Source organism: Dromaius novaehollandiae, chromosome 2 (genome assembly GCF_036370855.1).
Source record: "Dromaius novaehollandiae isolate bDroNov1 chromosome 2, bDroNov1.hap1, whole genome shotgun sequence".
Lineage (NCBI taxonomy): Eukaryota > Metazoa > Chordata > Aves > Casuariiformes > Dromaiidae > Dromaius > Dromaius novaehollandiae.
Window position 1 is genome coordinate 161240284 of NC_088099.1, and position 27996 is coordinate 161268279.

At 39.8% G+C, this 27996-nt stretch overlaps 2 protein-coding genes across 3 annotated transcripts in view; one reads left to right on the forward strand and one right to left on the reverse strand.

Annotated features, from left to right (window-relative positions):
• TG (thyroglobulin) overlaps positions 1-27996 on the forward strand; it is a 162912-nt gene that overhangs the window by 98767 nt on the left and 36149 nt on the right. The window lies entirely within an intron of this gene.
• On the reverse strand, positions 3591-26139 carry SLA (Src like adaptor). Of its 2 annotated transcripts, XM_026113684.2 has the most exons (9): positions 25954-26139; positions 25455-25511; positions 20970-21063; positions 15116-15215; positions 11384-11470; positions 9724-9827; positions 8297-8428; positions 6540-6669; positions 3591-5551 (listed from the first exon to the last, which is right to left on the reverse strand). In XM_026113684.2, exons 3-9 carry the CDS (start codon positions 21028-21030, stop codon positions 5332-5334), a joined length of 834 nt encoding a protein of 277 aa, XP_025969469.1. In that variant the 5' UTR covers positions 21031-21063; positions 25455-25511; positions 25954-26139; the 3' UTR covers positions 3591-5331. The 2 variants fall into 2 exon arrangements, with proteins under 2 accessions (XP_025969469.1, XP_025969468.1); XM_026113683.2 differs by lacking the exon at positions 25455-25511.

Consider the following 27996-nt stretch of genomic DNA (forward strand, 5'->3'; position numbering starts at 1 on the left):
ATCCCTATTCTTACACCCCTTCCTATCAATCATTGAGGACTTTTAGGTCAGCTCTGGGAGCCTTGATACTACTGCTGAACTTTGCAGCCTCGGATGAGTGTAATGTGCTCTGAAGTGAGGCTTAAACTTCAGCAGAGGTTTATGTATCTGGAGGAAATTGTGCTTGGACAGAATGATCTCTCTACTAGCACTGTTTATTTGGTAATATGAGCAAAAGAAAGAAACTCTTAGGCCAGAAAGCCCAGGACCCAGTTAAATAAAATCTTGCCTTGAAAATAATGGTATGTCTATTGACTGTCTGACTGCTCTTCAGTGTGTCCTTGTTCCAGGAAATACATCTTGCCTTTTTCATCTCCATCGCTTAATAAAGTTATTTTAATCGCATCACTCCTAGTGGGGAAGGCAAGGGAATTTGTTGAAATGTACTGCTAAATAGTTGTTGGTTTCTGTATTGTAATGGTGTCATTCATCATTACAAGTGCCAGCTCCTCCCTCAGTTTCCAGAGTTTTACTCAGCTCTTGTGATAGCAGTTAATTTGCAGGTATACCAGCAAATTACTCCTTTTCTCTCTGGGTACGGTTCTGTTGTACTTTTTATCTGAAGTCAGAACCCCTTTCACTGAAATGGTTTTGGCTGTGGCCTTGCAAAAATTGTAACAGGTTACAGTGCAATTTAGCAGTTGAGCAATTGCTGAACAGGAGATGCAAGAACTTCTTTGTCCATCATTGCTGCTGGACTGTAGTTCCACATTACATCTTTTCTTCCTTTAAAATAAGATTTGAACTTCTCCCCTACAGCAAAATACAGAATCATGGGAAATGGTGGCAAGTGCAATGAGCAGGCAGGTACATCAATTCTTCTCACTAATTTGATGTTTGTAACAATAATTTTCTTCCTGAATCTGTGCAGAGTACTGTCTCAGCAAAAGCAGGATCCCCATTTGTTTCAAAGCAATGTTAAGAGTTTATGCATACAGTGTCATGCTGGATTCTGGTTCTCTTGTGACACACACTGGAAAAATAAAAAGTAATCAGTAATATCAGTGGCTCAAAAATTAGCACAGTCTCTTTTTGTTTGGGGTACTTTTTGGTTGGTTGGTTTGTTTGTTTAGTTTTTTCATGTAGTGATGCAGTATGAAACTGTTAGCTTACTCAGACTTCTCAGGTAGACCCCCTGTAAAGGAACGTTGCGTATTTTCATTCCAAGATCAGAATTATCATGGGTACTCCCAATCTTACTGTAAAAAATCAGTTGCACCACAGACAAAGAATCCTGAAACTGAGAATATATGAGAGATATAGCTTTCCTAAATGAAAATCCAATGAAGCAGTATAGCTTTTCTGCAATGGTTAATTTTGTGCTACTTCTTTGGGTCTTTGCCTCGCACCGAAAAAACTGGTATTGTCTCTTAACATGCAGAGCTGTGTGATTTATGAAGCTTGCCTATGAGAAGTACACCTAAAATAGCGAAATGCCTCCGAATTCCTTTATCTGCTCTGTAACAGATTTTGCTTTGAACAGATTTGAAAATAGATTCTGCTAAGTCATAGCAAAACTATGATGGGGAACTTTTTTCTAGCTCATTTTATATTTCCCTAGTGTGACCAAAAAAAGAATTCAGCTCAGAGAGTATAATCCTGGCTTAAACCCAATTAACAGCAGCAGCACAGCGATTGACTTCATCTTTTGATTGATTTATATGCGAATGCAACTTTGATATAGATGGGGACTGTTGACTTACTATGGGACTTAGGCATTTGGGAGCATCCATCATTACTCAAAATAGGATGTAAGCACCTGACTCACTCAAGCTCCAGGTACTATTTCTAAAAGTGCCAAATTAATAGTTGTTAGCCTTTTTTGAACTCTGTGTTTGATTATGGACCTGATAGATTATTTAGATATTAGGGAAAAAAAAGCTTTCTAGCGGCAAAGGGAATGATTAGTGGAATGGGTTGCCTCTGTTGTGGGAGGCTGAGGAGGGATGGTGTGTTAGGTGCTAGGCCTTCCACGTCGTTGTTGGGAAGAGAACTCCCAGGCTTCCCCCACCAATGCTGGGGAAGACACGCCAGGTCCCTCCTGCCCACTGAAGCAGGTCAGACACATGTACGCCGGAAACAGCAGGCTTATTGTTCACTAAAACTTCAGCAATCGGGTGCAGGGCTGCCTGACAGGGACCCCAGATCTTCCCAGTCAGATGATGAGCTAAACTCTATATTCCCTTTCTCCCTCCTTTTCCCCTACTCTTTTTTATTCTTTACCAGCCTCATCCCCTCCCAAACAAACCGACCACTTCTAATTACATTTTCTCCATTGGTCCCAGTTTTGCCTCATCCCTACCCAACTTTGGTATTTCTGTTATTATTTCCTAGGTAATATCAGACTTTTATAGAATTATGTAGGTGCTGTTGGCCTTGCAGGACTGTACTTCCCAAAAGGTCCCCAATATACTCTTTCAGTTATTTGTGAAGTCTGGCTGTTTCCCACATAACTTCCCCTTAACCATCTGTGGAATCCAGCCATCCAAGCCCTATCCATAACTTTTTTAACCTTCGCACCTTGTGGTGTTACCTCCAGCAGTTTCTCATGTCATGTGCTGGACTTTCTTGTGTCTTATTATCTTAATCTCAGGCCAGGACCTAGTCAGCAGCCCAGTCATCTGCCTGCCACCCTAACATCATCGCTGACAGTTTTTGGAAGATGCTAAAGGTACATCAGGAGTGCTTTAGGTGACATTGATCCTCCCTAGAGCAAGGGGGTAAAGAAGAAAACTCCACAGGATCCCTTTCATTCCCATTTTTAATTATTCCATCATTCCCATTTTTAATTATTCCACAAGTGACTTAGCTGTCCAGATATTTCCCCTAGCTAATGTCCTTCCCTCCTACCACATTTTTCAAGGGTACCATCGCCAAGAGAAGGAGCCCAAGTGAACCGTTCTAGTAGTCCACAGCTTGCTCTGTGCCAGCCTTTTGACCAAATGTCTCTCCTTCACAGTGTGGTCATGTAAATGTTCATCATGCAGTCAAAATATAGGTTATATATATTTTAAAATAATGCTATATGTGTTTCGATTGTGACATGAGTGCAACTGTCCTAAAGTATGTGATTAGTACAAATAACATATGCTTTATTATGTTACTAGACTGACATTTGGAAAATAATGAGCACATGCATTCTGGTCATAAGACTGACACTTCCAGTCACATAGTTGCAGAGAAATTGTAGCATACAGCTTTATAGAGCTACTGGACGTTGCTGCTAGATGTATATCTAGACATGCATCTAGGCTGTATGTAAACACAACTGCTACAGAGGGTTACCGAAGGTCCTAATCTTATAGTTCTATTTCATTTCTAGCCAAAAAAAAATTAGTTAAAAATCTAATCTGTCTTCATCAAAATGTGTCATATCCCCTTTCTATAGAGTGGAAACTAAAGTATTCTAAGTGTCATCTAGTTGCTTTGGCTCTTGGATTCTGCTGCCATATCCTGGCAAAGATATGTTCCAGTAGTATCATTGCAAGACTGGCTGTTTATAATAGATTTCCTATATGCTAGGTTTTTGGTTTGATAAAGACAAAACAAAATTCAGATAAAGCTAACATATCATTTTAATGAATAAATACAAGTCATGATTTAGAAATCTATAATGCTCTGCATATATATTTCATTGGTTAAAATGCAGTCACCATAATAACAAATTAACAATCAGTAGCAATTATTAGATTATACAAACACCTAGAGTTCCTGAGTTCATTTTGCTTTGTTGTGTTCAATGTCTGTGAGCCAAATTACATTCACACTTTAAAGTTCCAAACTATATTTAAGCAGGCTGTGAACTGGTTTCACCTCTGAATTTCCATTGCTAGTGTAAATGATCTGTTGTAAGATCTAAAGAGCACACAGATTTGTGTTAAGAGGTATTTACAGGAAATATATGTGTGTGCGTATTTATATATATATGTATACATATATATATATATACATATATATATATATATAAACCCAATTCCCTCTGTGTCTACACTTTGTTACTGTAATCTGTGCAACAGAATATTTGATCAAAAAGATCTCCATTCAGGTACATAGTCTGCCGCATTTTACACTCCTGAATGGGAGCGACTACTTGATTTAGAAGGCAGTCGCAAATCCAGTTCAAAGGACCATGCTATCTGCTTCTGTATAGATTGGTAAATGATACAGATATATGAAAAAAACGCTCTGATCTGTGAAATTTAAGGCAATCAATTTACAAATCACTAAAGCAATTTAATGAAATGTTTTGTTGCTGTTTAATATAACTTGCTTCAGACAAGAAATGCAGAAAACTCTGTAATATCTGCTCTTGCTAATTTACTCTATAGTTCAATTATTAAAAAAGTCAATATTAATATAAATATTATACATAAATATTGGGTGTCTTCAGGAGGTGATACTAAAATCTGGTGTCCTACACATAAAAGATTGCACCTGTGCAAGCCTACCTTGGCAGTAAGGTGTGATATTACCACTTTTTACATTTCTGTTAAAAAAAAAATTTGTTCTCTAAATAACTGCTAGACTATGAGCAGCTGAGTTCTGCATTTGGATATGCCTTTACTCTCACCTCACAGCTAAATAGGAACTGCTCTTCTCAGTGAGTTAAGTCTGTTAGTAGGTTTTGGACCTCTTTGACACAGCTGGCCACTATGAGCAGCACAATTACAAGTCACTTGAAAAACCAGTGATTTTATTTTATTTTTTTCTCCCAAGAAGGTAAAAACGGCAGTATAGACTTGATATCATGCGATCTTCCTTGGATGCTAGATATTAGATATTTTCTTGGGTTTATTGAGGACTTTCATTTTCAGTGATATTGCATCAGAAAATGATTCTATATTGAGAATAAAGAAGCTCCACTTCTCAGTGTGGGGAGGTGCTGTGAAGGTGTTTTTCAGTGGATAATACTGGAGTAAGACTTAAACTAAGGTCTTAAGTTCTAGCTAGTCCTTCCCGACACAGTCGCCTGTGTACAGTGGTGGACATCATCCATACTGAAGAGTCCCTGCTTTGTTTGCTCTTTTCTAAGAGTCTCTCTCCGTTCATCTTGTTTGAGAGCAGGTTCTAATTTCAGGTACACCAGGCCTGTTCCCAGCCTATGCTGTGGCTGAGCTGACCCTAGAAAAGGTCTCTGGTCAACATTCAGAAGAGGAAGTGCAAAAGCATAGCCAGCATTTGGTCTTCAGCTGGTGTGCTTGTGTTTCTCAGCTGTCAAAGGACTGCAGGACCACAGGATGCTCTGGGTTTTTTCTAACTCTTCAGTTCTTTTTTTTTCAGATTGTCTTAGGTTCAGTCTTCATAGTACGTAGTTGGCAAGTGAAGGGTACTCTTACGTTTGCTTCCTGTGTATATAAGAGACTGGGTTTTCTTCTTTCTGGCACTTGCAAAAGAAGAGTTGTCATCCCCTGCTAAGGAGAGGTAGGAAGCGATACTTTCCCTTAGGCCATAGCTGAGACAAGAATCATCTATTGCTGCCAGCGTGCTTTCAGTATCTTCAGTCACCTCCAGCCTTTAAAAGAACAAAGCTTGCTTAATGTTTCAGTTACTTAACCTGAGCCTATTATTGTAATATAAAAAATTATTAAATGGAACAAGGTTAACTTTGCTATATATAAAAAAAAAAAATTCCTGGCTCATAAATCACCAAACACTTCTGTCTCTTAGTGATTTTTCCAAAACCACTAGTGCAACTGCACTATCTAAATATTTTTGTGCATCTGAAAAGGGAAATAACATCTATATACTTTTTTGTCTGTCTTCTCAACCTATAGGAAAAATAGCTTCAATACCATGCAAAATTTTCTTACATTTGTAAGAAAATGAATATACTTTGTGAAAGAAGAGTAAGCAGTTAATAGAGGCAAGCTTACACTTCAGAAACAAGAGGTGCTTGTATTTCTGATAGTAGTTGTTTCACCCAGTTTCTGAAACCTCACCTATTTTCTCTAGTTGCAGTCATGATATCTCACAAACCGTGAACTGGGCTATATTAAAGGAGAGAAACAGGAAAGATTTATGCTGGGACAGTGTATTCATTACACCTGTGCTGCTTTGGAGGTGGATGGACATCATTTGAACAAGCTGGAGCCGTAGCACACTAGTATACCGTTAGTGGTGGATCTGATTGTAGGCATTATGGCCTGCCTCGTAGTCCTGCCCCTTGATGGAGAGGTTTCTGTGGACACAAGTCCCAGTTGAACTGCTGTGTGCCCATAGACTTAGCTGGGTAGGAGAAATGATATAACTATACTTCTTATTTTTTTCAAAGTTAGACCACTGAGATTTTCAGTTCACTGGACAGCTGGACATCCTAGTTCTCATGCGTTAGAACGGTATCAGCAGCTTTGAGGTTTTGACTTAGTTTTAAAACTGGTCTTAAACCAGTTAAAACTGCTTGGAGAAGCAAATTGCTGTTTCTCCTGTGCGGTAAGTACAAGTATATAGGAGGTTGGAAAGAAAAAAAAGTTGTTTTTGATGGTGTGCGTTGCATGTGGTACCTGTGTATGCTTCTCCAGTTGAAGTTTTTGTTCCGCATCACCACAGGAGGAACTTGGCTCATAACACCGTTGTTAGTGCACTGGGTGAGACAAGGCGTTGTAAGGACGCAGCAGAGACCATCAGCAACTTCTGGACAGGGAAATAACCGTGCAAAGTTAATCCTTACCCGTAGTTATCCATTGTTTTTCTTCCTGGGGGTTATGCTCTAATAAGCACAGATGTAGTCAATAAACACAGATGTAGTCAATGAAAAGGGTGTCCTCAACTTGGACAGTAGGACATAGGATCAGCTTTTTCCTTTCCTCATTCCTTTGCCCTTTGATTTAACATGGGTTGTATTTTCCACAGCACCAAGTGAGGAACTGAGACGCAGAGAGATGAAGTGACTTGCCTCAAGTCTAGGAGGAAGTTTGACAGAGCAGGGACTTAAAGCCAAGTTTCCTGAGTCCTTAGTGAGTTCTGCTTTTGCTTTCCATCCTCTCAGCCATGCAAACAGAGTACAAAATAGATGCAGGATGCAGCCTCTCAGAGTGGACTGTATGTGCACCTATTTTGCTGCCACTTTACACTGCATATATTCTACTGCACAAATAGAGAACATCATTGCGGAATGCTGATGTTTTATACCTGATGTTTTAGACTTATTTCAGAGTGAAATTCTGCAGCATCTCATGGTGGGGGCAGGAGGAAAGCTAAATCTTACTACATCTGCTCTTACATTTACAACATTAATGTGAAAACTGTTAATTTTTTCAGAATTGTAAAGCTTTATTATTATTTTTATGTACAGAAAAGGAGGGAAAAAAAGAAAAATATCCTATCCAAATTCTCACTCCTCTGTTTTCATCACTGGATTTAACTTTCTTTTTATCTCCTCAGATAACATGCATGTCTTGAAAGTGATTTCTCCCCCCACCAGTTTCTCAGACTGCTCTTTGGCTAAGAGGCTATTTCATTTACCAATGAAATATGCAAATATGGTGGCTTTACACTTTTTAAATTACAGAGTACCTGTTAGTAATTAAAGCACAGAACCCATTGTTATCTTGTAACTTTTATGCAATAAGCTTACTGCAGTCCTCATTCCTCTTTCATTTTAAAATTTTCTCATTTTCATATTCTGTAATTGCAGCCACTTGTTTGCCAAGTCATCTTACACAGATTACATTTCCAGAAATCTGAAATATTGTCATTAAAATAGGTGTCACCCACTGGACTACTATCAGTATAAATGACATCTGAATCTAGCTTTGAGCTAACAGCTTTGAATCTCTTCAGCTAAATTATACTGATAAAATCCAGGCTTATTAATTGAAAGCAATAAGGACTAGCTAACTAACAATGTCTGAGAATTATCTGCTGCAAATAATGGTTATGTGACTTGAACATTGTTCTACTTGAACATTGTCTAGGAAAGTGCTATTTGGTTTGGGTCAGTAGTGCTAGGGAACAGGTCTAATGACGTGGCCATTAGGGCATGCGCTTTGATATGCAATATCAGCATACATAGCCTATCTGTCTCTATTTAGCTGAGTTCTCGGGTTGATTTCAGTTGTACAGTTGAGGTAAAATATTTGTGATCAGGATCAAAAATGAAGTCAAAGACATAAAGCAAAAGTTATTTCCATTACTTGTTCTGTGGTAGTAGTTGAAAGTCTCAGACATACTCAATAATTTGTGTTGTGGACCCTTGATATATAGTTTTACAGTTGCTTATGGAAAATATATATATTTCTGCAGTTGCAATTGCTTTTACCTGAGTAGTGATTCACAAGGTCTTCAAGGCACTGAAAGGTTTGCCGTGGAGAGATGTAATACCAGTTATTTGGAAGGCGGAAGATCCTGTAATGCTTCACTTGCCTGTGCCGCACTGACAATGAATATAATCCTGCAGAAACAGGAGAACTAAGTTGCATCAAAGTTAGGCTCTAATTCTAGAGAGAGAACAGTGAACAAAACCAGCATATCTTTAAGGTGTGGTGCCATGTTCCAAAAGGTCCCAGAAATATCTTAACAAACTGAGTGGCCGTTCTGATTTCTACACCTCAAGTATAATGGAGGGAGCCAAGGGTCCAGGGTCAGGGCCTTGGATAGTGATATTTTTTTTGGTGTCTGTTCTTTTATTCTTGCTGAGGTGGGATTTTTTTGAAAGGTTGTAAGGGACCTAGGCCTCTACAGAAGTTGTTTGCTTTTCTCTGAAGTGGGGGACCAGACTCATCTGCTGGAGTCTCATTTAATCAGCTCCCAATAATGCAGTAGTTGATAGCTGATAATGCAGTTCTGGCAGGAGCTGACACCTTGGATTTTCCTGTTTGCTTGCTTCTCTAAAACGATTATGCATCATTGGTAAGGATTGAGCATTGAGTCTAAACTTCTTTGAATTTAATAAAGATATTACTTGAAACTCATTGGCTCGTGGTATACAAGAGATCGGATCAGATCATTTAGGGTTCCCTTCTAACTGCAATACCATTAAATTAGGAAGCATTATGGTGCTTCAGGAAAAGCAAAGTTATCATAGTGTGCAATGGGAGATTGAAAGTGTAAAGTGTGACCAGTACAATTCCCATGTAGCAACATAAATCAGAATTGTTTTGGCTTAGGCTGAAAGGTGTTGATATATTGGCAAAGAGTAAATGTGACTATGTGTGTTTTTGGGATGGGCAAACTGATTTGCTAGCTCAATCTAGTTTGGAAAAATGGTGGGAAAAATAGTTAAAATAGAAAATGCATCATTTTTGAAAAATAAATACAAGAACCACCTGCTTACATGGGAAATGCACTTATCAGCCACCCCCACTGCTTTGTGTGTATTTTATACCTTCTTCAGCCAATCTTTTGTGGATGGAGGCAAAACTGCGACTTTTCCTCCTTTTCGAAAACACCACTGCCTAATAAGTTTTGCATGAGACCAAAGTAAATAATAATGTTTAAACAACTGGGTCTTGTTTGTGCTGATGCCTGTGGAACTTTCCATGGCCATCGCTAACCTCGTTTCCAGCACTGCTCGTTGTGTAGGTGACTGATGAAGGCCAGCATACTGTACTGGGTGACTTTGACATCTCACTACATATCTTTTACGTTTCTGAACTGATGCATATGAAGTGAGACAGGAGGAGAATGACAAGTTGCAAAAGTGTTAATGCCCAAGATCAAGAGGGAAGAAAATCGTATTTTTCTCACCTTTCCTAGTTTCACTTTCTCTGATCATGAAGGAGCCGACCTTGGTGTTGGGAAGCTGTAGAAGTTCCTCTGCTTTTTCTCTCCCCAGCCCTTCAAACAACCAGCTGTGAAGCAGGAAAAAACAAATCCTGAAATTTGGACACCATTGACACAGAGAGCAGCATGTGGTCCTGAAAGTGCAGCACTAGCCAGGAAAGTGACTGCAAAAATAACACTGTGGCTTTCTGTAGTTATTCTCTCAACTATTTCCAGGCATGTTTCCTTAGCTTATGGAGAAAATCATGCTCTCCTTTTTCATGTATGGATTTTCATTAACTTTTTTGAGGCTAAGAGGAGGAGAAGAGTGAATAAGGTTTGGACTTATTAGGGAAGACAAAACTTTTCAAGCTGCCTTGATCTGAGATGTTGGGGACATGTCCATATGACATATGGATGGCATGTCTATGGCATTAGAGATCTGTTACCTAGCTCCCAGGGAGCTGCTCTGTCTGGATTGATGTGATAAAACCTCCAGACAGTGGCTTGAGTCCCAGAAGCTGATGATGTGAGGGCATGCCATCGAGTTGGTTTGGGAACCGTCTCAGAGTTGGCTAAAGCATCTCTGCGTTTGGTGTGTTGTTATGGACCAGGCATACCGAAAGTCTGCTGCTGCGAAATATGGTCTCTGAGATGAAATGTGAACTTTTTGTCATGTTAACCACTTTTATTAATCTAGACTTAAAATACAGTTGTTCTGCTTATTCTAGGCTGCAGTGCAGTCTTCTAAGTGAATTAGGTATGGGATATTCATAACTTGGTAAATTGCTTTATTTTGGCCCAGTTAGTGAGTAATGATGTAACTGAGCTTGCTGTGCTGGTGTTGGAGTTATTGGCACTTCAAAAATAAAGATGTTCTTGTGTATTTGATTCAGTCTGCCATTGGCAAAATGGTCAGGGCTGAGTCTTGGGAAAATTTCACACAGTAGCTTTTTGTTACCATGTCTGTGCTCCGCATTTGGGAAAGCATCTCTGTTGCAGGTGGGTATAGAAGCATATTAAAATTTAAGCACTTGCATAAATCCCACAGAAGTTCACAGTTCCTATGCTTAAAATTAAACAGGTATTAAAACCTTTTCCAGAAAGATTTTAAGTGTGTGCTTTAATGTTTTTCCTGACTGGCGTCTAGGGCAACAACAAACCTCTGAACCTTCCTTAGCTCTTCCAGTGTGAGAGTTTACATTCATAAGTGATTCAGTTTTGTTCTAGTTGGTCTTCATAAAAAGTCTAGGTTTAATTTTATTCTTTGTAAATACTAAAAGCTCTTTGTAAATAGGGTCTCTTTATCAGTGTTTTCAAGTTAGAGATCAGCCCAAGGAGTGAAAGTATTTTAAATATTTTGCATTACATTAGAGCTGCTTTTTTTAAACATATCTAGGCATTTAAAACTAGGATTTTTCCCTTTCAAATATATATGTGTGTGTATATCTTTTAAACATAGATGTGGATTTCATGTTGTCATATTTCAAGGGATCAGAGATGTGGATACTTATTGCTATTACTAATTATAATTTCTGTCTGTCTGGTTACTGTTAGCATCATTTTGATTATGACAATAAGTAACTCTAACCAGGGAAACACATGTACCTTGGGTTGAAAGGCTGTAGGAAAAGAATGCACTTACCCATGGTAAACCTTTGCTACATATTTTCCTGGAATATAATTTTCTCGACCTGTTGTGAGGGAATGGACTCTCCACCAGCCTCCTTCACTGTGTGAAAGCAAGAAAATGGATATTGTAATATGTGGTTTCAGAGCTTGCCCTCATTTTAGAAATGAGTTAAGACACACAGGTTAGCCTGTAACCTTCTGGGTGCATTCTTGAATCTACATATTCGGAGATGAACCCAAAGTTGTTTCGTTTAGCAAAGTTTCTTTGCTAAACTTATGTTAGGATTAAATTTGGACACAGAAGTAAGATATATTTGTTCCGTTTAAATGGCGTAAGTAGTAAAATATCTTTCTGTAGTTAAAAGAGGAAGGGTAAATACTCAAGTGGTTAAACCATGCTGTGCTCTGTCTTCCCACAGCTAGACTACTACTGCTGTCCAAGATAGCTAGCTTATGTCTCAGTGTGCAGTGTCTAGACGGCACTGTAGTGACTCCTGTAATGTCAGGGTAGAGATGCTCAGAAAATGAATGCTGTCTGTCTGGAAACGTATTTTCAGTCTAATGGAACTGATTCACCATGTGCTCTTTCCCTTGTCTTCAGTGAGTTGCTGAACAGACTCCAATAAAAAAGAAAAGGCCTTGTAGCTGAAACTAGGTGACTAGACACATGCTTTCTTTCCTTGATAGGTCTTAGGTTCTAACTGTGATATTGAGTATTGGATTTAGCTTCTGAGTGTCTTGGAAGACCACGGGAGTAAGAATTTTCACAGGGATGCAGCAAAACATTAAATGATTAATGGAAGGGTTATGGCAGTGTTGAACTACGATGACTGATAGGTTTTCTCCACCTCTTCCTGTAGGAGTTTGAATCCAAATAATAGTGTCTTGTGTTTGAATCTTCACAGAAAGAGCATTCATATAAATGCTCCCAGATAATCTCCAGACTGCAGACCAGATTCTCGGAGTATGTCAAAACAGCTAAGTTGAAAACAGTTAAGTTATACTACTGGAGTTATACCAGCTGGGGCTGTGGTCCAGAATGTGTATGCTGAGGGAAAAATACTCTCAGCAGTTCAGAGCTGGAAATTTCAGGGCGCCACAAGTTTTGTCTGTGGGTTCCCAGCTGACACGGAATAATCTATAAGTTTAAGTTGTTTTTTTCCCACAACTGTCCCAAGCAGAACCAAGAATTCTAAGAACAAAAAAAACTGAAAAACTTAGCTTTCCCCCCTCCTTCCAAACTGTAATATTTCTAACTCTGAAAAATACCTGTGCTGATTAAAAAAAAATCCAAACCAGCACATCCATCTGAGGCTAGGAGCCACAGAAACACGTAGGCTGGGAGGTCACCTAGTGTAATCCCCTACCAGTTCCAGTTAGATCCAGTTGTTCCTCTGGTCATGAACAGTGCCTGACAAGTGTGGAGATTGAGAAACTGGAGCGAGAGCACTTACCTAATGCTGCCAGCCTGCAGCAGTCAAGAAATATCTGGGAATAGTTCTATATTCTGCATAGATTCCACATATTATGTTGCTGGCATGATTTATGGATGTGGTTGTCACCAATACCTTACACTTGCAAGAGAGTGTATGGTGTGAGCAGTATTCCCTGAAAACCTCAATTCCCACAAATAATTGCTTTGGTAGAGGGCTAAAAATCTACAGTTATAAGATGAGGGCATGCTGCGTGCTAATACTGGACTCTCCATGGTACTTCCCAGTCGCTTGTGCTCTAATCATACCTGCCGTGCTGTTCTGTTCTTCCACTGCATTTTGTTTCCTTCAATGACTTGAGAAATGTTATACCTACAGCTTGCATGCAGTAGGAGTCTGTATGCAAAAAGTTCCTATTAACTTTAATGCATACCCCAGGAGGGGAGAACAGGCCCTTCATTTAGGACAAACCATGCCTACTTGCATGAGGCATTGGAGTGCCTTGTCTTTGCATGGGCTGATTCAAAGCAGGGAGAGGAGAGTTCCATTAAGGCTTGCTTTGGCCCTCCTTTACTATCGGGAGAAGCGCTTGATGCTGCACAACAGATGAATGTGATAATAACTGCTGTTGCAAAAACCTGGTTCTTTCAGAATAAGTTGTATGTCCAGTAGATCATACTATACTGTATGCATATAACATATAATGCATTTAATTCCCACTGATACAGGCATATGTACTTATATGGTTTTATGAGGGCCCTTAGCTGGTGAAGGTTAGGAGATGGGCTTTGAACTGGAGTTTCCATGCTAAGGCAATTATTGTACGATGTTTTATGAATTACACAAGCTGTAGCATGGTTTAAATATCTGGATATTACTAGTGAAGAATTCCCCTGGTTTAGGGAAGCGCTCCATCAGCAAAAAGTTCAGCTAGTGGTAGTGTCACAGTCTTGTGACCTGTAGGTTTAGGGGAGGCAGTGAGAGGACACTGTCAGCAGAATGCAAGTGCAGGCATTCTGGGTCAGACCCATGCTCCATATAGCCCAGCACCTTGTTGCTGGCAGTGGTCATACTAGGTCATAGGGGCCTTGAGAAGAGCCTGAGAATTCACCAAGCATCTGTGATGCTTCTCTTGAGTACTCCTGTCCTCCAGCTATTTGAAGCTCTGAGACTTCCCTGGTTAAATAAGTTTTCTGTGAATTTAGAAACCCTCAATGGTTTTCTCTGTTATGGATGTGTCTGGTCTCCCCTTGAGACCATCTGGTCTGCCAAAGCTACAGAAGCGAAATCCCTCATTTCTGTTTAAGCTGTGCAAACAGTGCCCATGGGGGTGATTGTGCACTGATACATGTTGTGCATAGAAGAATACCAGGGTTGCTGTCTTCAGTTTTTTCAAGGGAAGTGCTTGTTCTTGTATGTGGCAGTATGTGCATTATGCTTATGGTCAGGCTGAACTAATACTCTTAAGACTACTTCCTTTTGGGGCTCGTAAAAGTTTTGAGTGGAACTGGTTGGGAAATCTTTGAGAAAATGTTCATTCTCTCTTTTTCCCCTCCCCCTCTCCCACCCCAAAAATGCAGACTCATTTAATAATAAAAAAGGGAAGAAGCAATTCTATTGCTTTCCTTTTTAATTAGGGAGATGTCTGAAAGAGATGATAACAAAGGAGTTGTTTGGGAGAAAGGATGAGAGAGAAAGAGATATGCCCATACACACAGCTGATGCAGGGAAACCCAGAATTATTTTTCTTTTTTTACTTGACTTGGACTATTTTTGCTCTTGCTCTATGTTTTCCACTAAAATTAGAAGATACTTTCTCAAAATCATTTTTCAAAGCAGAATTTGGGTTTGAATCCTAATTTTGAGTAGAATCTGAATCCACCTTCTACAACCATGTCAGGGGAATCCAAGGATCAAAGAAGAATCTATAATCTCAGATCCTTAAGCTCTAGGGATATTTATACTGTGGCTAAATATCTTTCCTTGCAGACTCCAAACTAGTTTCATTTTGCTTAAATACTCAAAAACCTGTACAAAACTGAAGCATTCTTGTACATGCTCTCATAGACTTCATCCACAGGATGTAGCAAGGCTTTTAGGAGCCTTTCATTGACGTTTATACATGGACCATCTCATGGCTCAAGCATAGGAACTGTTGTGTGCCTTCATCTCCCACAGAGAGTTTGGAGACTGAAAAGAAGCACTTTGTTCAAGAGAAATGAAATTCACAGCATCCACCTGGTGCCAGATGCATGAAACATAGTCTCGCATCAGTTATAATAAAACCTAATTTAAAAATTGGATCAACTTACTCTGATAGCACACGTAGTTTTTCTCCTACATGAAATATAGGTTGGCTTATGTCTGCTGAGGGATAATCATAGAGGACAGCAAGGAAATCACTCTCCTGACCTGTTAAAGAAGAAAGGAAAAGACACTTAAAAATGATAAAGTTCTAAAGTAGGGTTTTTTCTTTTATTGGTTATATTTTATATAGTAGGTCATATCTGAAAAAAACACCACTCTGAAGTGTCAGTCTGTAAACCTCAAGAGCCTATAGCTTTTAAGAAGAGGGTAAAGATATTAGAAATAAAAAAAGGCTTTTGATTAATTAGAAGCAAGTGATTTTACATTTCTTTTCTAGTAATTACCATATTTAAAGAACATAGTCTGAAACTAGCAAAATGAGTAAGTGTCCGTAGTATTAGGAAGTAACCCAGTCTGATTAATACCATTGTCTAAATGTCTTCAGCTACGATTTTGAGCAGTGCTGATGCATTCCATTTAAGAAAAGGAAGATGTGTGTTGAGTCATTCCATCATTTAACATCACTGATATTTTTCAAAGATATTAAAGTAGTTTAGATTAAGGGCAATGAGAAAAGTCATTATTGCTTGTTATTGTTCATTTCCCATCGGCTTTGTAAATTAGCTTAATGAACAGCCAGTGAGATTTGATCTCCACGCTTATATAGAAACTGTCCTAAAGATGGCACATGATGCCTCTTATCTTCATTTCCACAAGAGAGGTTAAATGAATTTGTACACAACTGCAATTTGGAGGGGGGGAGGCCTTTTATATCAGCTGAGAATTGCATGGAAATTAAAGCTTTAGTGAGAATTCAGCTGCCAGATATTCTTGCTGATCAAGAATTCCTCAGTTAAATATCACCGGTGGGGCCTAGGGAAGTCATGCTTATGAGTGGGGTTCATATTTCAGTATCTTTACTTAAAGATTAGAATTCCTGGAGAAAATGTGTATGACTGAAGAATAGCCAATAAGCCAATGCACTCCTCTGAGGTATGAGTCCTCCATTTGCTCTGTCTGCTCTGAGGTAAGGCCCTGAATCCTGACCATGGGCACGTCAGATTGATGCACAGCGTACATGCTGCTGAACATCCGTGTTGGTTATCTCTCTAATTGTAGACCTCTCAAGGTTTTGAGTATGGCCTTATAGAGAAAAGTGTAACTTGCGGTGAGTCGAAGCTCTTTGTGGTGTGGAGCTGTCTGCAGCCCTCAGCGGGGACCTGAGGGTAGAGTCCTATGTTTGAGGCTTGCAGCCCGGTATAGGACACATGCTAAGTCACTTGGGTGACTTCCTGAGGGGTTGAGGGTGCTTGAACACTTTATAGTCCCCGTCCTGTCCATCACTTGGACAAGACGGGAACTATGGAGCATTCAAGAGTTTTTCATTTGCTGGGAATCTGCAGAAAATGCTGAGATGGGAGGTTCACCACGCACAACACTGGCTATTTTGAGCTCTTTGGCAGAACTTCTGGCAAGAAGGATCGTGCAAAACACTGCCTAAATTTCTTGCTGCAAGTGGATACCAGTCCTCTACATGTGGGACCACCATCTACCAGCACAAGGGGGGACAGTGCTTTCCCTGTACCTCGAGCAGGAACCGCATGCTGTTTGCTAGTCATACCATATACCGGGGCGTTTGCAGTGGTGGTCAGCTCTCCATATTTGTCCACTCAGTGCAGCTCAACGTGTGCAAAAATAGAAATGGCTTCAGGGGAGTAGAGAAAGAAATTACCCAGGGAGATAGACACATATCTATATCTCTTACTAGGTTTGTTTAATATAGATTCATCTTCAGATTGTCTTTTTTTTTAGTGGAATCTAGGTGCACCATCCAGAATGAAGGCTGAGACTGGGCCTGTGTTTTCAGCCTCGGTGTCTTATGGCCTTGTAAATAACACACATTGATATATGGATAACGATGGAAAGCTGAAGGAAACATGCAAGCGTGCAGAAAAGAAATATTGTCAAGAGGAGGATAGCACATGTAGTTATCCTTACAGCGGTCATAATGATAATATAAACAGTAAGGAAAATGTGCACTAAAAATTAAGAAACATTTCTGTCTGTGAAACTGCCTAGTAGCAAAGGCTTATGAGACCTAAGTATTGGTGCTGAATGATTTTCAACAAAGCAAAACCTTTTTTTGGGGCTACAAGAAATAAATGCCATAAAGTACGGTGTGAAAGACCTGCAGAGTAAAGATAAAATGCCATTCCCTAAATTCTCATTGCAAATTGTTAGAGAGCAGGTCTACGTGGAACGCAATTTCTTCACATAGATTTAGCTTAGTGAAAATGGCTTTAGCAATGCTGTTATATAAAAAATGTTTTGTTTCCATACTGAGAGAGTGGAAAGCAAATGCTTTTCTGCCATCCTTCCTTGCTTTACACGGTGGTTTGCATTTCGTTATGCATTGGGGGGTACGTGACTTTTTCTCTGCTTAGGAGCATCCGTAGTTACTTTGCTTACACTTTCATCTTTATTTTTGCTCTTGTTTCAATTTTGCATGTTAGTTTATAGTTCTGAAAAGGAGAGAATTAATTGTAATGTTGGCTGCCACATCCATGCAAACGTTACCTCTGAAAGTGTGTGTACTTAGAAAGAAAGTAAAGGGCTTTTGTACTACCCAAAAGCTTTCAACCCTCCCACTTCACAAATAACAAGACCTCATTTTAACTGGCATTTAAATGAAACCTCACTGGTTTTTCTGGTCATGTAAAAAAAACCCTGCCACACTCTACAACATCTTGCAAAACCCAGACTATCTCCTTTCAGATACTGAAGCTTCAAAACAGGGACTAAACAAACTACCCTCTTTCTCCACATCCAAATCTCACAGTGATCTGATAGATCTGATCTGATGAGCACCTCACACTTTTAAGTAGCTTTATAAAGAAAAAGAAAAAAAGACTGAAATACTCTTAATGCAACCTCTCCTCCACAGTTTGAGTGTGTAGGTTACTTCTAAAATGGAACAGCTCAAAAGTTAGTGTGGAAAAATCTAAGTACGGTTATTTCCACTGAATTAGATTTTTTTTTTCTTTTTTAGGAGTAAAAGCTGAACATGAAATACAGGCTAGTTTCAGGTACTCACATCCCTGGATGCCTTGCAAGGTGTGAGACTGAATATTGCATGCTTCAAATGACTCATTCAGAGGACAGAAATGGACTGTGAAGCACTGTTAGAGGTGGGGGGAGACCATGGGCAGAGCAGCCAAACCCAGCCCGGGCTGTGCATTGCTCTCAAGGAACAAGCTGTGCACTGCTGTGGACCCTGTCTGGGGTGGGAATGAGCAGCCTGCTCAAAGCTCACCTCCCTGCACCATCCCCGCTCTATTTTCTACAAAAGTACTTTTGATTTCTTGCATGGCACATCCTGGAGAGGAAGAGGAGGGCACTTGCACATGTCTGGGAGGGTGTCTGTGCCGCAGCCGTAAGGTGTGGCTGCACTGTAGTGTTGTTGTACCCAAATTAGATCTAAAGCAGCCAGTTTGGGGACTGAGAGTTACGCAGGTGCAGCCACGTGCATCTCAGTAAGGATTAACCCTCACTTGGGTCCCAAGGGAGGAAAGACGAGTGGGAGGGCTTTCAACTCCTGATAACCCCTTGCTTCTGTAGCTACCCTGTTATCTGTACCTAAATTAGGTCAGGGATGCCCATGCAGCGTGCTCTCAGTTGGAGTACTGTCATATTTGGAGTCCAAGTATCTCTTGGGGAAATGAAGCTAGTGCACTGTTCCTTTTATCAGGACTGAGCTTGGTGCACTAGAGCTAAGAGAAAGCATAAGGCTATATGTATTCAATGCAGCTCTTGGGCAGCACGAAAGGCTTATCAGGATCTGACAATTAAACGCATTCGTACTGCAGACCTAGCATGCAGAATGCAATTATCTGCTTTCCTCTTTCCTTTTGTGTCTTCTTTCTTTGCCCTTCTGTTGCAGCCTTTCACTTTATTCTCTCACTGCTTTTCTGTCTTACTGAAATGAGCCAGGATAAAACCTGCTTTTCCCAATAATTGCCTGGAATGCTGTGAGTCTGTGGATTGGATCCTCCAGCTGACTTGCAGTAAAGGTGGCTGTTTCTGGCCTGGGGGAAAACTTTTGGTGTTTGGTAGTATGACTTGGAGTTTGATCTGCTCAGGAAGGCAGATAGTTACAAACTCATTGGATTAACCCCAATACATGCTTTTAGTACTATGTTCCTTTTCAAATATCTGTTTTCACTAGATTTAAATGACAATATTGATGCTCGGATCCCTAAATTTAATTAAGCAATGGTTAAACCATATGAAAGATGCTGACGGACTAAGAGTTAAACATGAAAGAGCTATGTTGGCATTTAAATCTGTCTTCAGATGCTTGAACATAGGTATCCAGTACAATTTTAGCTGTGCAAGAGTGTCTGGGACATCCCTGTGGCCCAGGCAGAGCCGCTGGTCTACCTATGGGAGCCTTGTTCCCTTCTGGAATGGCAGCTGGAGGTCAAGCAGGATGTGACAGAGCATCTCGCTAGAGGTGCTAGACACGTAGGAGTGGGCAAGTGGATCGAACCTGGAAATCCCACGTAGGCAGTCTCCCATTGAGATCTCTGTGCTATCAACCTTTGCTGAGGTATCTTTTAGACATATATTCTACTTACGCCATTGCAAGGGAAGCTGTTGATTTTAAGCCTACTAAATCCTGCCTGTTAGCATGTGTGTGAACTCTGCGCAGTTCACACACAGCCCGGCAGCTTTCTCTCACACCCCAGCTCATCGTAAGGTCCCACTTTGAGCAGAAGCGTACTTCTGTTTTGATGACTATGATATTCGTGATGGCGTTTCTGGGAAAATCAGCGTCGGCACACTTCTTGTGAATAAATAAATGGGCAGTTCATGTTGTGCCTCCGAGCAGCCATTAACAGTGTTCAGTCTGTGCTTTATTAGAACCTAGGCTATAGGGCTGTCCTTGGCGATGCTAGAAGCAGGGCTGGATTTCCTTCCAGCACTAATGAAACTAAACTGTTTTCCTATCCTCTTAAAAGAGAGCAGAGTAACTGGACTATCTGTTATGGAAAAATCCAAGATTTTGATTAACATCTCTTCCCTTCTCCCCCCCCCTCCCCCCCTCCCCTCCAATTTCTATTCTGCACTTTTGGGGAGTCAGTGCTGCCCTTGTACCAGTAGACCGTCACATTGCAACATAAGGGCTACGGCTGTGCTTACTCTCCACCTACTCATTTGCAGTTCGGAGTAGCAGGTCAATGAATTTTTTCCCTTCCCACTCAGACACATGATCTCTACCAGACTACGGGGGTCTTGCCAGCTGATTTTCTCATGTGTGGGTGCATAGGACAGACGTGTTAGATCCTCTTTTGTTAGCTTGAGTTTATGAAGTGTGTTGTCTTGTATAACCTTTACCGATAACTCTAGTAATGTGGAAAGTTGGTATAAATGCAGGTGTCTAAAAGTGGACCTCAGGATCAGTGTAATCAAAACATCATTAAGGTCATTAACCTTAAAACTGAGCAAAATCAAAATACAAGAACAAGTTTGTATAAAGTATCACGTGAAAATACATCAAAATACAGTATTTCTGTTTCCAAAGTATGTCAGTGCTTTCTGAATTGGAAGGAAATGTCTTTCAAGGGGTATTAGCAAGTAATAGTCTTAACATTTGTTTTTTAATTAAATTACTTCTGGGAAAAAGAGCTAGAACATGCCTAAAAATAAACATTGTCTACAGGATGCCCTCTTTCTCCCACAGCAAAGTCACATGCTCGCTTTTTTTTTACATCAGATGGATGAAGAAAGATTCATGCATTAGTGTACCATATATTTTGAACATCTTTTTCTTTTGGAAGAAATTAAATGCATGCTTACCCGTTTGGCTCGACACACTTGTTTCTGCTGAGGCTCGCGGCGTTTTCATAGTATTTCCCATTGCTCTCTCTAATTCTGTCGAAGCTCTTCAGAACTAAATCAAAGAAGACATTGAATTTAAACTTTAGAATAACACCTGCTGTGCCAACACGTAAAAAATGACCCAGTTTTGGTGCCTTCAATTTTATGTAGTTTTGCTTTTGAAAGCTCTTGTTTCAAATTCATGTGAGTTTTACATATTTGCTAAACTCTCACCACTTTGGTGCTTTTATCAGGGGAATAGCAGAAAACCACAGCTAGGGAAGTTGCTCAGAAGAACGTAATGTAGTAAAAGTTTCCATTACCAGTGCCCCAGCACAATAGGAAGTCACAGCAAAGCCCTGCCTGTACAGTCATTTTATACACAAAAAGAAATTCTTAACATTTGGAGTTCTGAGGCTACAAAGAAGTTAGTTAGGTTGACAAATCTGTTTTTCAGCTCTGTGTGTATTATGTTGTTTTATTGCTGAATACTAAGACTGCTGTTTGATGGTTTTCTTCTGATGTAGTTGGGAACTTGGAGAATGTGGGTGATGAGAGAAAAAAAAAAAAAAAGTAACACCTTGCCTCAAAAAGTGTTTGATCTCACAGCACTTTTACTGCATCAAGCCAGTGGTCCAATTTCTTCAGGATCTAGTCTTTCTCAAAGTTATGAAGGATGTGCAAGAAATGCTGCATTAGACAATCCTGGAACTAATTATTGGCAGGGGAAAGTTCCTTCTTTTGGCTTTACTGTGCTCTTCCTAATTCTCCCTGATAGGCAGCAGAGAGCAAAACCCTTCTGCTGTATATTTTCAGAGGCAGAAGTGAATAAGCGCTACCTGTTGAAAATTGTACGTTAAAGCAAAATAACGTGATGCTATTACCTAATAGCTGATAATTTTTTAGTATATTTTTCTGGTAGTTGCCGTGGGAAAATGATAACAGATACTCTAGCAGCATCATATGAGTATTTACAAAACTCTGAACTCAGATACAATATATATCTCTCAGTCTTTTCTAGCTTAAGTATTTCAAAGATGATTGCTCCCTTTCAGATGCTTCTCTTTACTTACAATAGGTTAGCCTGACAATGCTAATCTGCGTGCTGACTTGAGCAGTTCTGCTGCAATCAGTGAGACTCTATTACAGAATTGTCCTTTGGAATAAGATTGTTGGAATTGAACTCATGCAAAATACTATAAACTTTCTACATCTTACAGTGAGCTTAGTGAGATCTCCTACAGAATAAAATACAGTTCAAGAGAAAGAGAATCGCTCTCTTAGCGCTGATTTTCTTGCATTTTCTTACAAATGGTAATGCAAACTTCAGTGTGACTCCACATCATCCAGTTTTCATGCTCCCTAGCTCTGGTCATAAAGGCTCTTTTCTAGAAGTCCCTATTCCACTGGCATATTATCTTTTTTCACTATCTATATTCAGGAACTAGGTTGTGACACATCTGTAGTGTGCATCTGCACCAGCGTCTTTCTGACAAGTGCCAGAACTCGGCTTTCACAAAAATTCTGTCTTTGTCTAATATAAGAAGTTTAGAAGCAGAATAAAAATGAACCTTAAATTTAAATAAACTATTTAGGTATTCACTTGTGAATGAAAGGATCTCTCTTGATAGAAGATGCCAAATCATTCTCCGTTTAAATACACCTAAGTTTCTAATTTTCACTTCTGCAATATTTTTCCCAGTTGTACCCACCAAGAGTAAGAAGTATAGGTATAGGATTACTGTAGCCAATACTTTGGCTACTGCTGTTGTAGACATTCCTGGCTACTATTCAAATTAGCTAGCAAAATTTCTTAGGCATGGCAATAGAGATCTCCACAGAGCTTAAAAGATCAGCCACCAAAAAAAAAAAAAAAAAACCCAACAACAACAACAACAAAAATACCTCAAACCTCAAGCAAACAGGTGTACCTCTACGTGCTCCTTTACGCTGGATCTGGCTATTCTATGGCTGGGAGGTCGAGTCATCTTACTAGTGATCAGAATTGTGGCAGAACGTTGTCAAGGGCTTTTCTCCGGCTTTTCTCCTACTCTGGAGATACAGCGGATACAATTTTTGAATGCCCCCAAGTCACTTTGGAAAGTGAGACGTAGGGTTTATACACGATGGAAAGACTTCTGAAAATTCTATTTTGCACTTGCAGACTTCTAAAAGGATGGCACATTTGAGCGAGGTACCTTCATTTGTCTAGATGGTATTCAGGTGTCTAAAACCTCAATATTGCTTTAGAAATGTGAAGTGTTTTTGAACGTTCACTTATACACACTTTGGAATTAAACCGCTTGCTCTATAGTTCAGAAGGGTTAAGTGCTGGAAAATAGGCACGTACCTACTTGAATGTATATTTCTTCAGAGAAAAAGAAATTAGTCTGGCAAATGTCTATCATAGAAACTGTTGCTTTATGTGAGCTTTTTCTCCTAGTAGACCTCTGAAGTCAAAAGGAGGACTGTGGCTCAGTGCTGTTATTTTAAAGGTGGAAGAATCTGACTTACGGAAAACAAAAATGTTATAAATGACTTACAGTAATAGTGAAGAGCAGTGCCATTTTGGGCTTTGATGTCACTAGCGTGACAGTTGTCTCATAACATTTTCCATGCTAAGTTTAATGTTGCGTAATATAGTTGATGGCATAAAATCTCGAAGGTGGCAAAGATCTCAAGAAGTTATCTAGACTGAGGGCAGAAGTTTTCAGTAAAAAATAAGGGAATGGAAAGCTTTGACTGATGCTGTTGATTCACGTATCCAAAGTGATCAAAAGGAAAATGACAGACGTCAGACCTAGTTTCCTCACCAAGGACGATGGTCATTATGCATTTGGGCAGAGTAACGGTGCCTATAGTCCAGTCAAAGGTAGTAGAGTGAATGCTGTGAGGTACAGCTCTTCTCCCAGACATTGAAAATGGGATGGAAATGGCAGAAACAGGAAGTTTTGTTTGGGAGGAGATAGAAGACTCTTTCAAAGTCCTCCCTGGCAATGATATATCACTGCTTTAGGTAACAGTATATGAATTAATACTGTGTTTCTAACGATATTAAACTGTGATGCACATGCCTCTTAAGTACGCAGTACAATTTACAGTTTAAGTAGTTTGTGCTTAGTAGAGCTTTGTGCGTAGTAGAGTGTTGGCAGCACAGTACAAATTCATTGCATCATTATACGACAAACTGTATGGTGGTTTTCTTGAATTTTGAGATATTCTGCAAAAATAGACTTACAGGAAGCTGTAGAGCATCTTGTGGCTGAGCAGATTTTTTTTTTATCATTTAAGTGAATAGCGGAACAACGACAGTTTTATAGATGACATTCTTTTAGAAATGGAGAATCTATTCCAGGCATTGCATCTCGCTTAAATTTGGCTATTGGGAGATGAGTAGAGGTTGCATCCCTCTGTTGTATGAGTGGATAGTTGTGCCAGAACCAAACAAAATGGTTCACTGAGGGTTATTTGCGAAGAACCAAGGAGAGCTGATAGACTCTAAGCTTACCTTTTCTTAGGGACCCAAAATCCTGCATGAAGGAGTGCAGCTGCTGTTTAATGTCAGAGGAATTGCTGCATTGAAGGGCTGCAACCAAGCACAGCCCTGCCTGCAGGTGTGAGGGTGACCTTTCCCGCTCGCAGGCCACCTCCTCAGGCTGGCGTGAAAATTTGAATTTAACCATTAAGACTGCATTTTCAGTCCTCCCAACTCTAACCCTTTTTCCCCTCCCCTTTCCATTTGTGCATATGCTGTTTGAAAGCAGGTCACGGCAGCCGTAACTGTTTGCAAATGCAGAACTAGTGGGTTTTAGTGATCTTTGCTTTTAGTGATTTTTCCTTCCAAAAGAAAGGTGAGAAAATGTCTACAGCCCCGGTCCTGCCTCCTGTGCTGCTTGTCAGTGGTAGAGCTTTCGGCAGATGTGAACCTGTCACCTCTCAAGGCTGGAATTTCGCTGACCTAAATTGTGGGTCCTGAAACCCTGTGGTACAATTTTACACCTTCCGTTCCTACATTCACAACATGTAGCAATACTTTCCCCTCACAGAGTCTGTTCTTTCGGAAAACGTACTTCTGGAGCATTTAAATGGCATGATACGTAGGAAATTCCATTGCTTTGTAAGAACTTTTTAAATTTATATTCAAAATGATTGAGAATTAGTAAATATAAATCAAATATAAGTAAAAATAAAAAGGCAAAATAAGAACCTGAGTAAACCCGTTCTGCAGGGAACACTAGATAGTGAAATTAGGAAATCTATCATGCATCATACGTCATACATTATTTCATTTTTGTTGCCTGCTATTAACATCTATACTTTCAAGGTCTTAGAATTTAGTTCACAGGTAATGCAGCTGTCTCTTTTAGTTCGGAAATTAAAAGCATCAGCAGCCTGTTATTTATTTATTTGGGGAAAAAAGGCAGCTTAGTTTTCACAAATTGTATTTTTTTTCCATGAATTTACCTTGTGTTCCTCAGTAATCAAAATGTACATCCTTTCAGCTTTTAGGCACTGGTATCTCTGCATATAGAAAGAACAATGCAATCTTGTAATCAGGCTAATTCACAGAGGCATGCAAAATCTAAGCCCGACAAAACAGCACAGAAATACCACATTATGCAACCTTCTAACACTTTGAGTAAAAAGCCCACCACGCTGTCTGTGGCATTTCTCGTATCCTGGCTTATAGTGAACTGCAGGTTTGCTTCAGCACAAGGTCCTATGCATCTCTCTTAATGTGAGCTTTCAGTAGAAATACTTGACTTCTTGTCCCTGTTATGTTTGACACCAGTCCTTACGAAAAGGCTCCAGGCAGGCTTTTCTATTTCTGCCTTTCTACCTACCTACTTCAAACACACAGCCTGAATTTGGTAGTTGTTAATGGAATAAAACTCCCGTTTAAATAAATAAGGATTGAAATCCAGTAGGCAGATAATCTAAAATGTATCAGAGTAATGATTACCTTTAAATGCTAGGTATGGTATTCCAGCTTGCAGTATTTCTCCAAAAAAGCAGTAGTCATAATGCAGCTTGCATGCTGCCAGCAAGGTTTGGCTGATCAGGTCGAGGAGCAGCCGGTCGAATGAGTGTGTTGTGAAGTTCACGCTGTCATGTAGAACAGCATTTGCCAAACAGGCCACACACTTCCTCTCTGAGAAATAAGGAAGGCTCAAAGTGTTTGCAACAGATGAGGTTCCTGTTGCAAGTGACTGCTTGAGACACTTTATCTATGGACTGAGGAAAACAAGGAAGTTCGAAACATTTTGCATCAGGGTTGGTTTGATCAGATATAAAAATTGAGCAAAATAAAATGTAACGTAATGTAAAAGTGTTTTACGTTAGCTACACAGAAAAATATTCTCTCTCTCCTTTATTTACTTATTTATTTTTCCAGTAAAGTTTAGTCCCCAGATGTTTTTTTACATAATTTTGCTAGTTTTTCAGGCAGGCAAGGAGAGGCACGACACTGTCTTCCAATCTTACTAAGCTTGAATGGGAATTCAAGATTATATTTTTACTCTGCACCTCAAAGCACAGCTGCTTGCAGATAATTCAGTGTTGCATGTTCAGTATCAGCCATGAAAGACACTGGATTGAAAGCCTGTCTATGAAGCATATTTTCACATCAGTATTGTGCAAAGCAATAAAATAGCCACAGGATCTCTCATCTCAGTGTCTGAGATGGTGAGAACAAGATACTGACCTGTTAAATAACCTGACCAAAGCCACTTAGGAAAACTGCAGTGGGGATATAAATGCAGCAGTTGAAGGGATTTATGGAAGTTTGCCCTTTGCTTTTATGATCAAGATGTATTCTGAAAAAATCATGTGAGTCACTTTATATGATTAAAAAAAGAAAAACCACAATGACAAGCTGACTTCACACCAGAGTAACTGTGAGTAGATGTTCAATGCAATGAGCAACATAATGTAAAATAATGTTTGCTGATGGAAGGCTAAAAGTTGACAAGTGTGGGAGCTGTTATATAAGAGCTATTGGAACCAGGGACAGCGATTAAATTCCCAGAGTGGTCCCCAAATTTGGGGCTATGGTACTTAGAGGAGGAATTTTTATATGTTTATTTGCAATTAGCAATTGAGTTTATAACCCAAAGCCAAGACAATGTTGTATCCAGTGCTCTGAGGAGCTGGTTCTATCGTAAAGCTGCATAATTATCCCCACCGGTTAGACTTTGGGTTTTAGGACGTTACTGCTTTCTTCAAGTCACAGAGACGTGGTGTGCACGTTCATTAACATCATTCGCCAATTTGAGGTAAAACGTCTGTTGAATTCCTGAAAGCTCTCGGGGTGGGGGATGTCCATACCAAACATGGGAATATGCAGGGGCAGAACTCTGTATTTCCATAACCCGTCTCACTAATACCTGCCTGAGGCCATCTTTGTGCCTTTATAAGAGCTAAGGTTACATCCTGAGAGGCGCTGACAAGTGGGGCAGGTCTCAGACTAAAGCAGGAAAGAGTGGATCAGAAGAGCACACCAAAGAGGTTGGGTTTTCCTGAGAGAACATGCTCCAGTGGAAAAAAACAAACCTAAGCCAAACCTGATCCCCTGCTTGTACCATGCTTACAGAGGAACAGATGAGTTTGCAGTGAGGGGAGGTAAATAAAACTGTCCCTTTCTGCATCATTTCTGCCTGTTTCTGGTGGATATTTTACCCTGTGCAATGATGGGAGCCAGTTTACCCTTTGAGAGCATTCAGCTGATAACTTGTTTTAATTGATAATGTAACTGATTAGATAAAGTTTGTATCTAAATGGAAGAAAGTTTTGCAGTGAATTCAGTAGGGCTTTATATATTGTCTTAGAAGTATTCATATCCTGTTATTTAAATTACTAACCTGACACAGACCCTTAATGAGTCACTTGAGGGAGAGAAACATTGCACTTGCAGGGCTGCCTCTGGTTATAGCAAAGAAGGATTTGCCAAGAATAGTGTACAAAAATAAATTTTACTTCTTCAAAGCATTATTGTTGATGGAAGAAA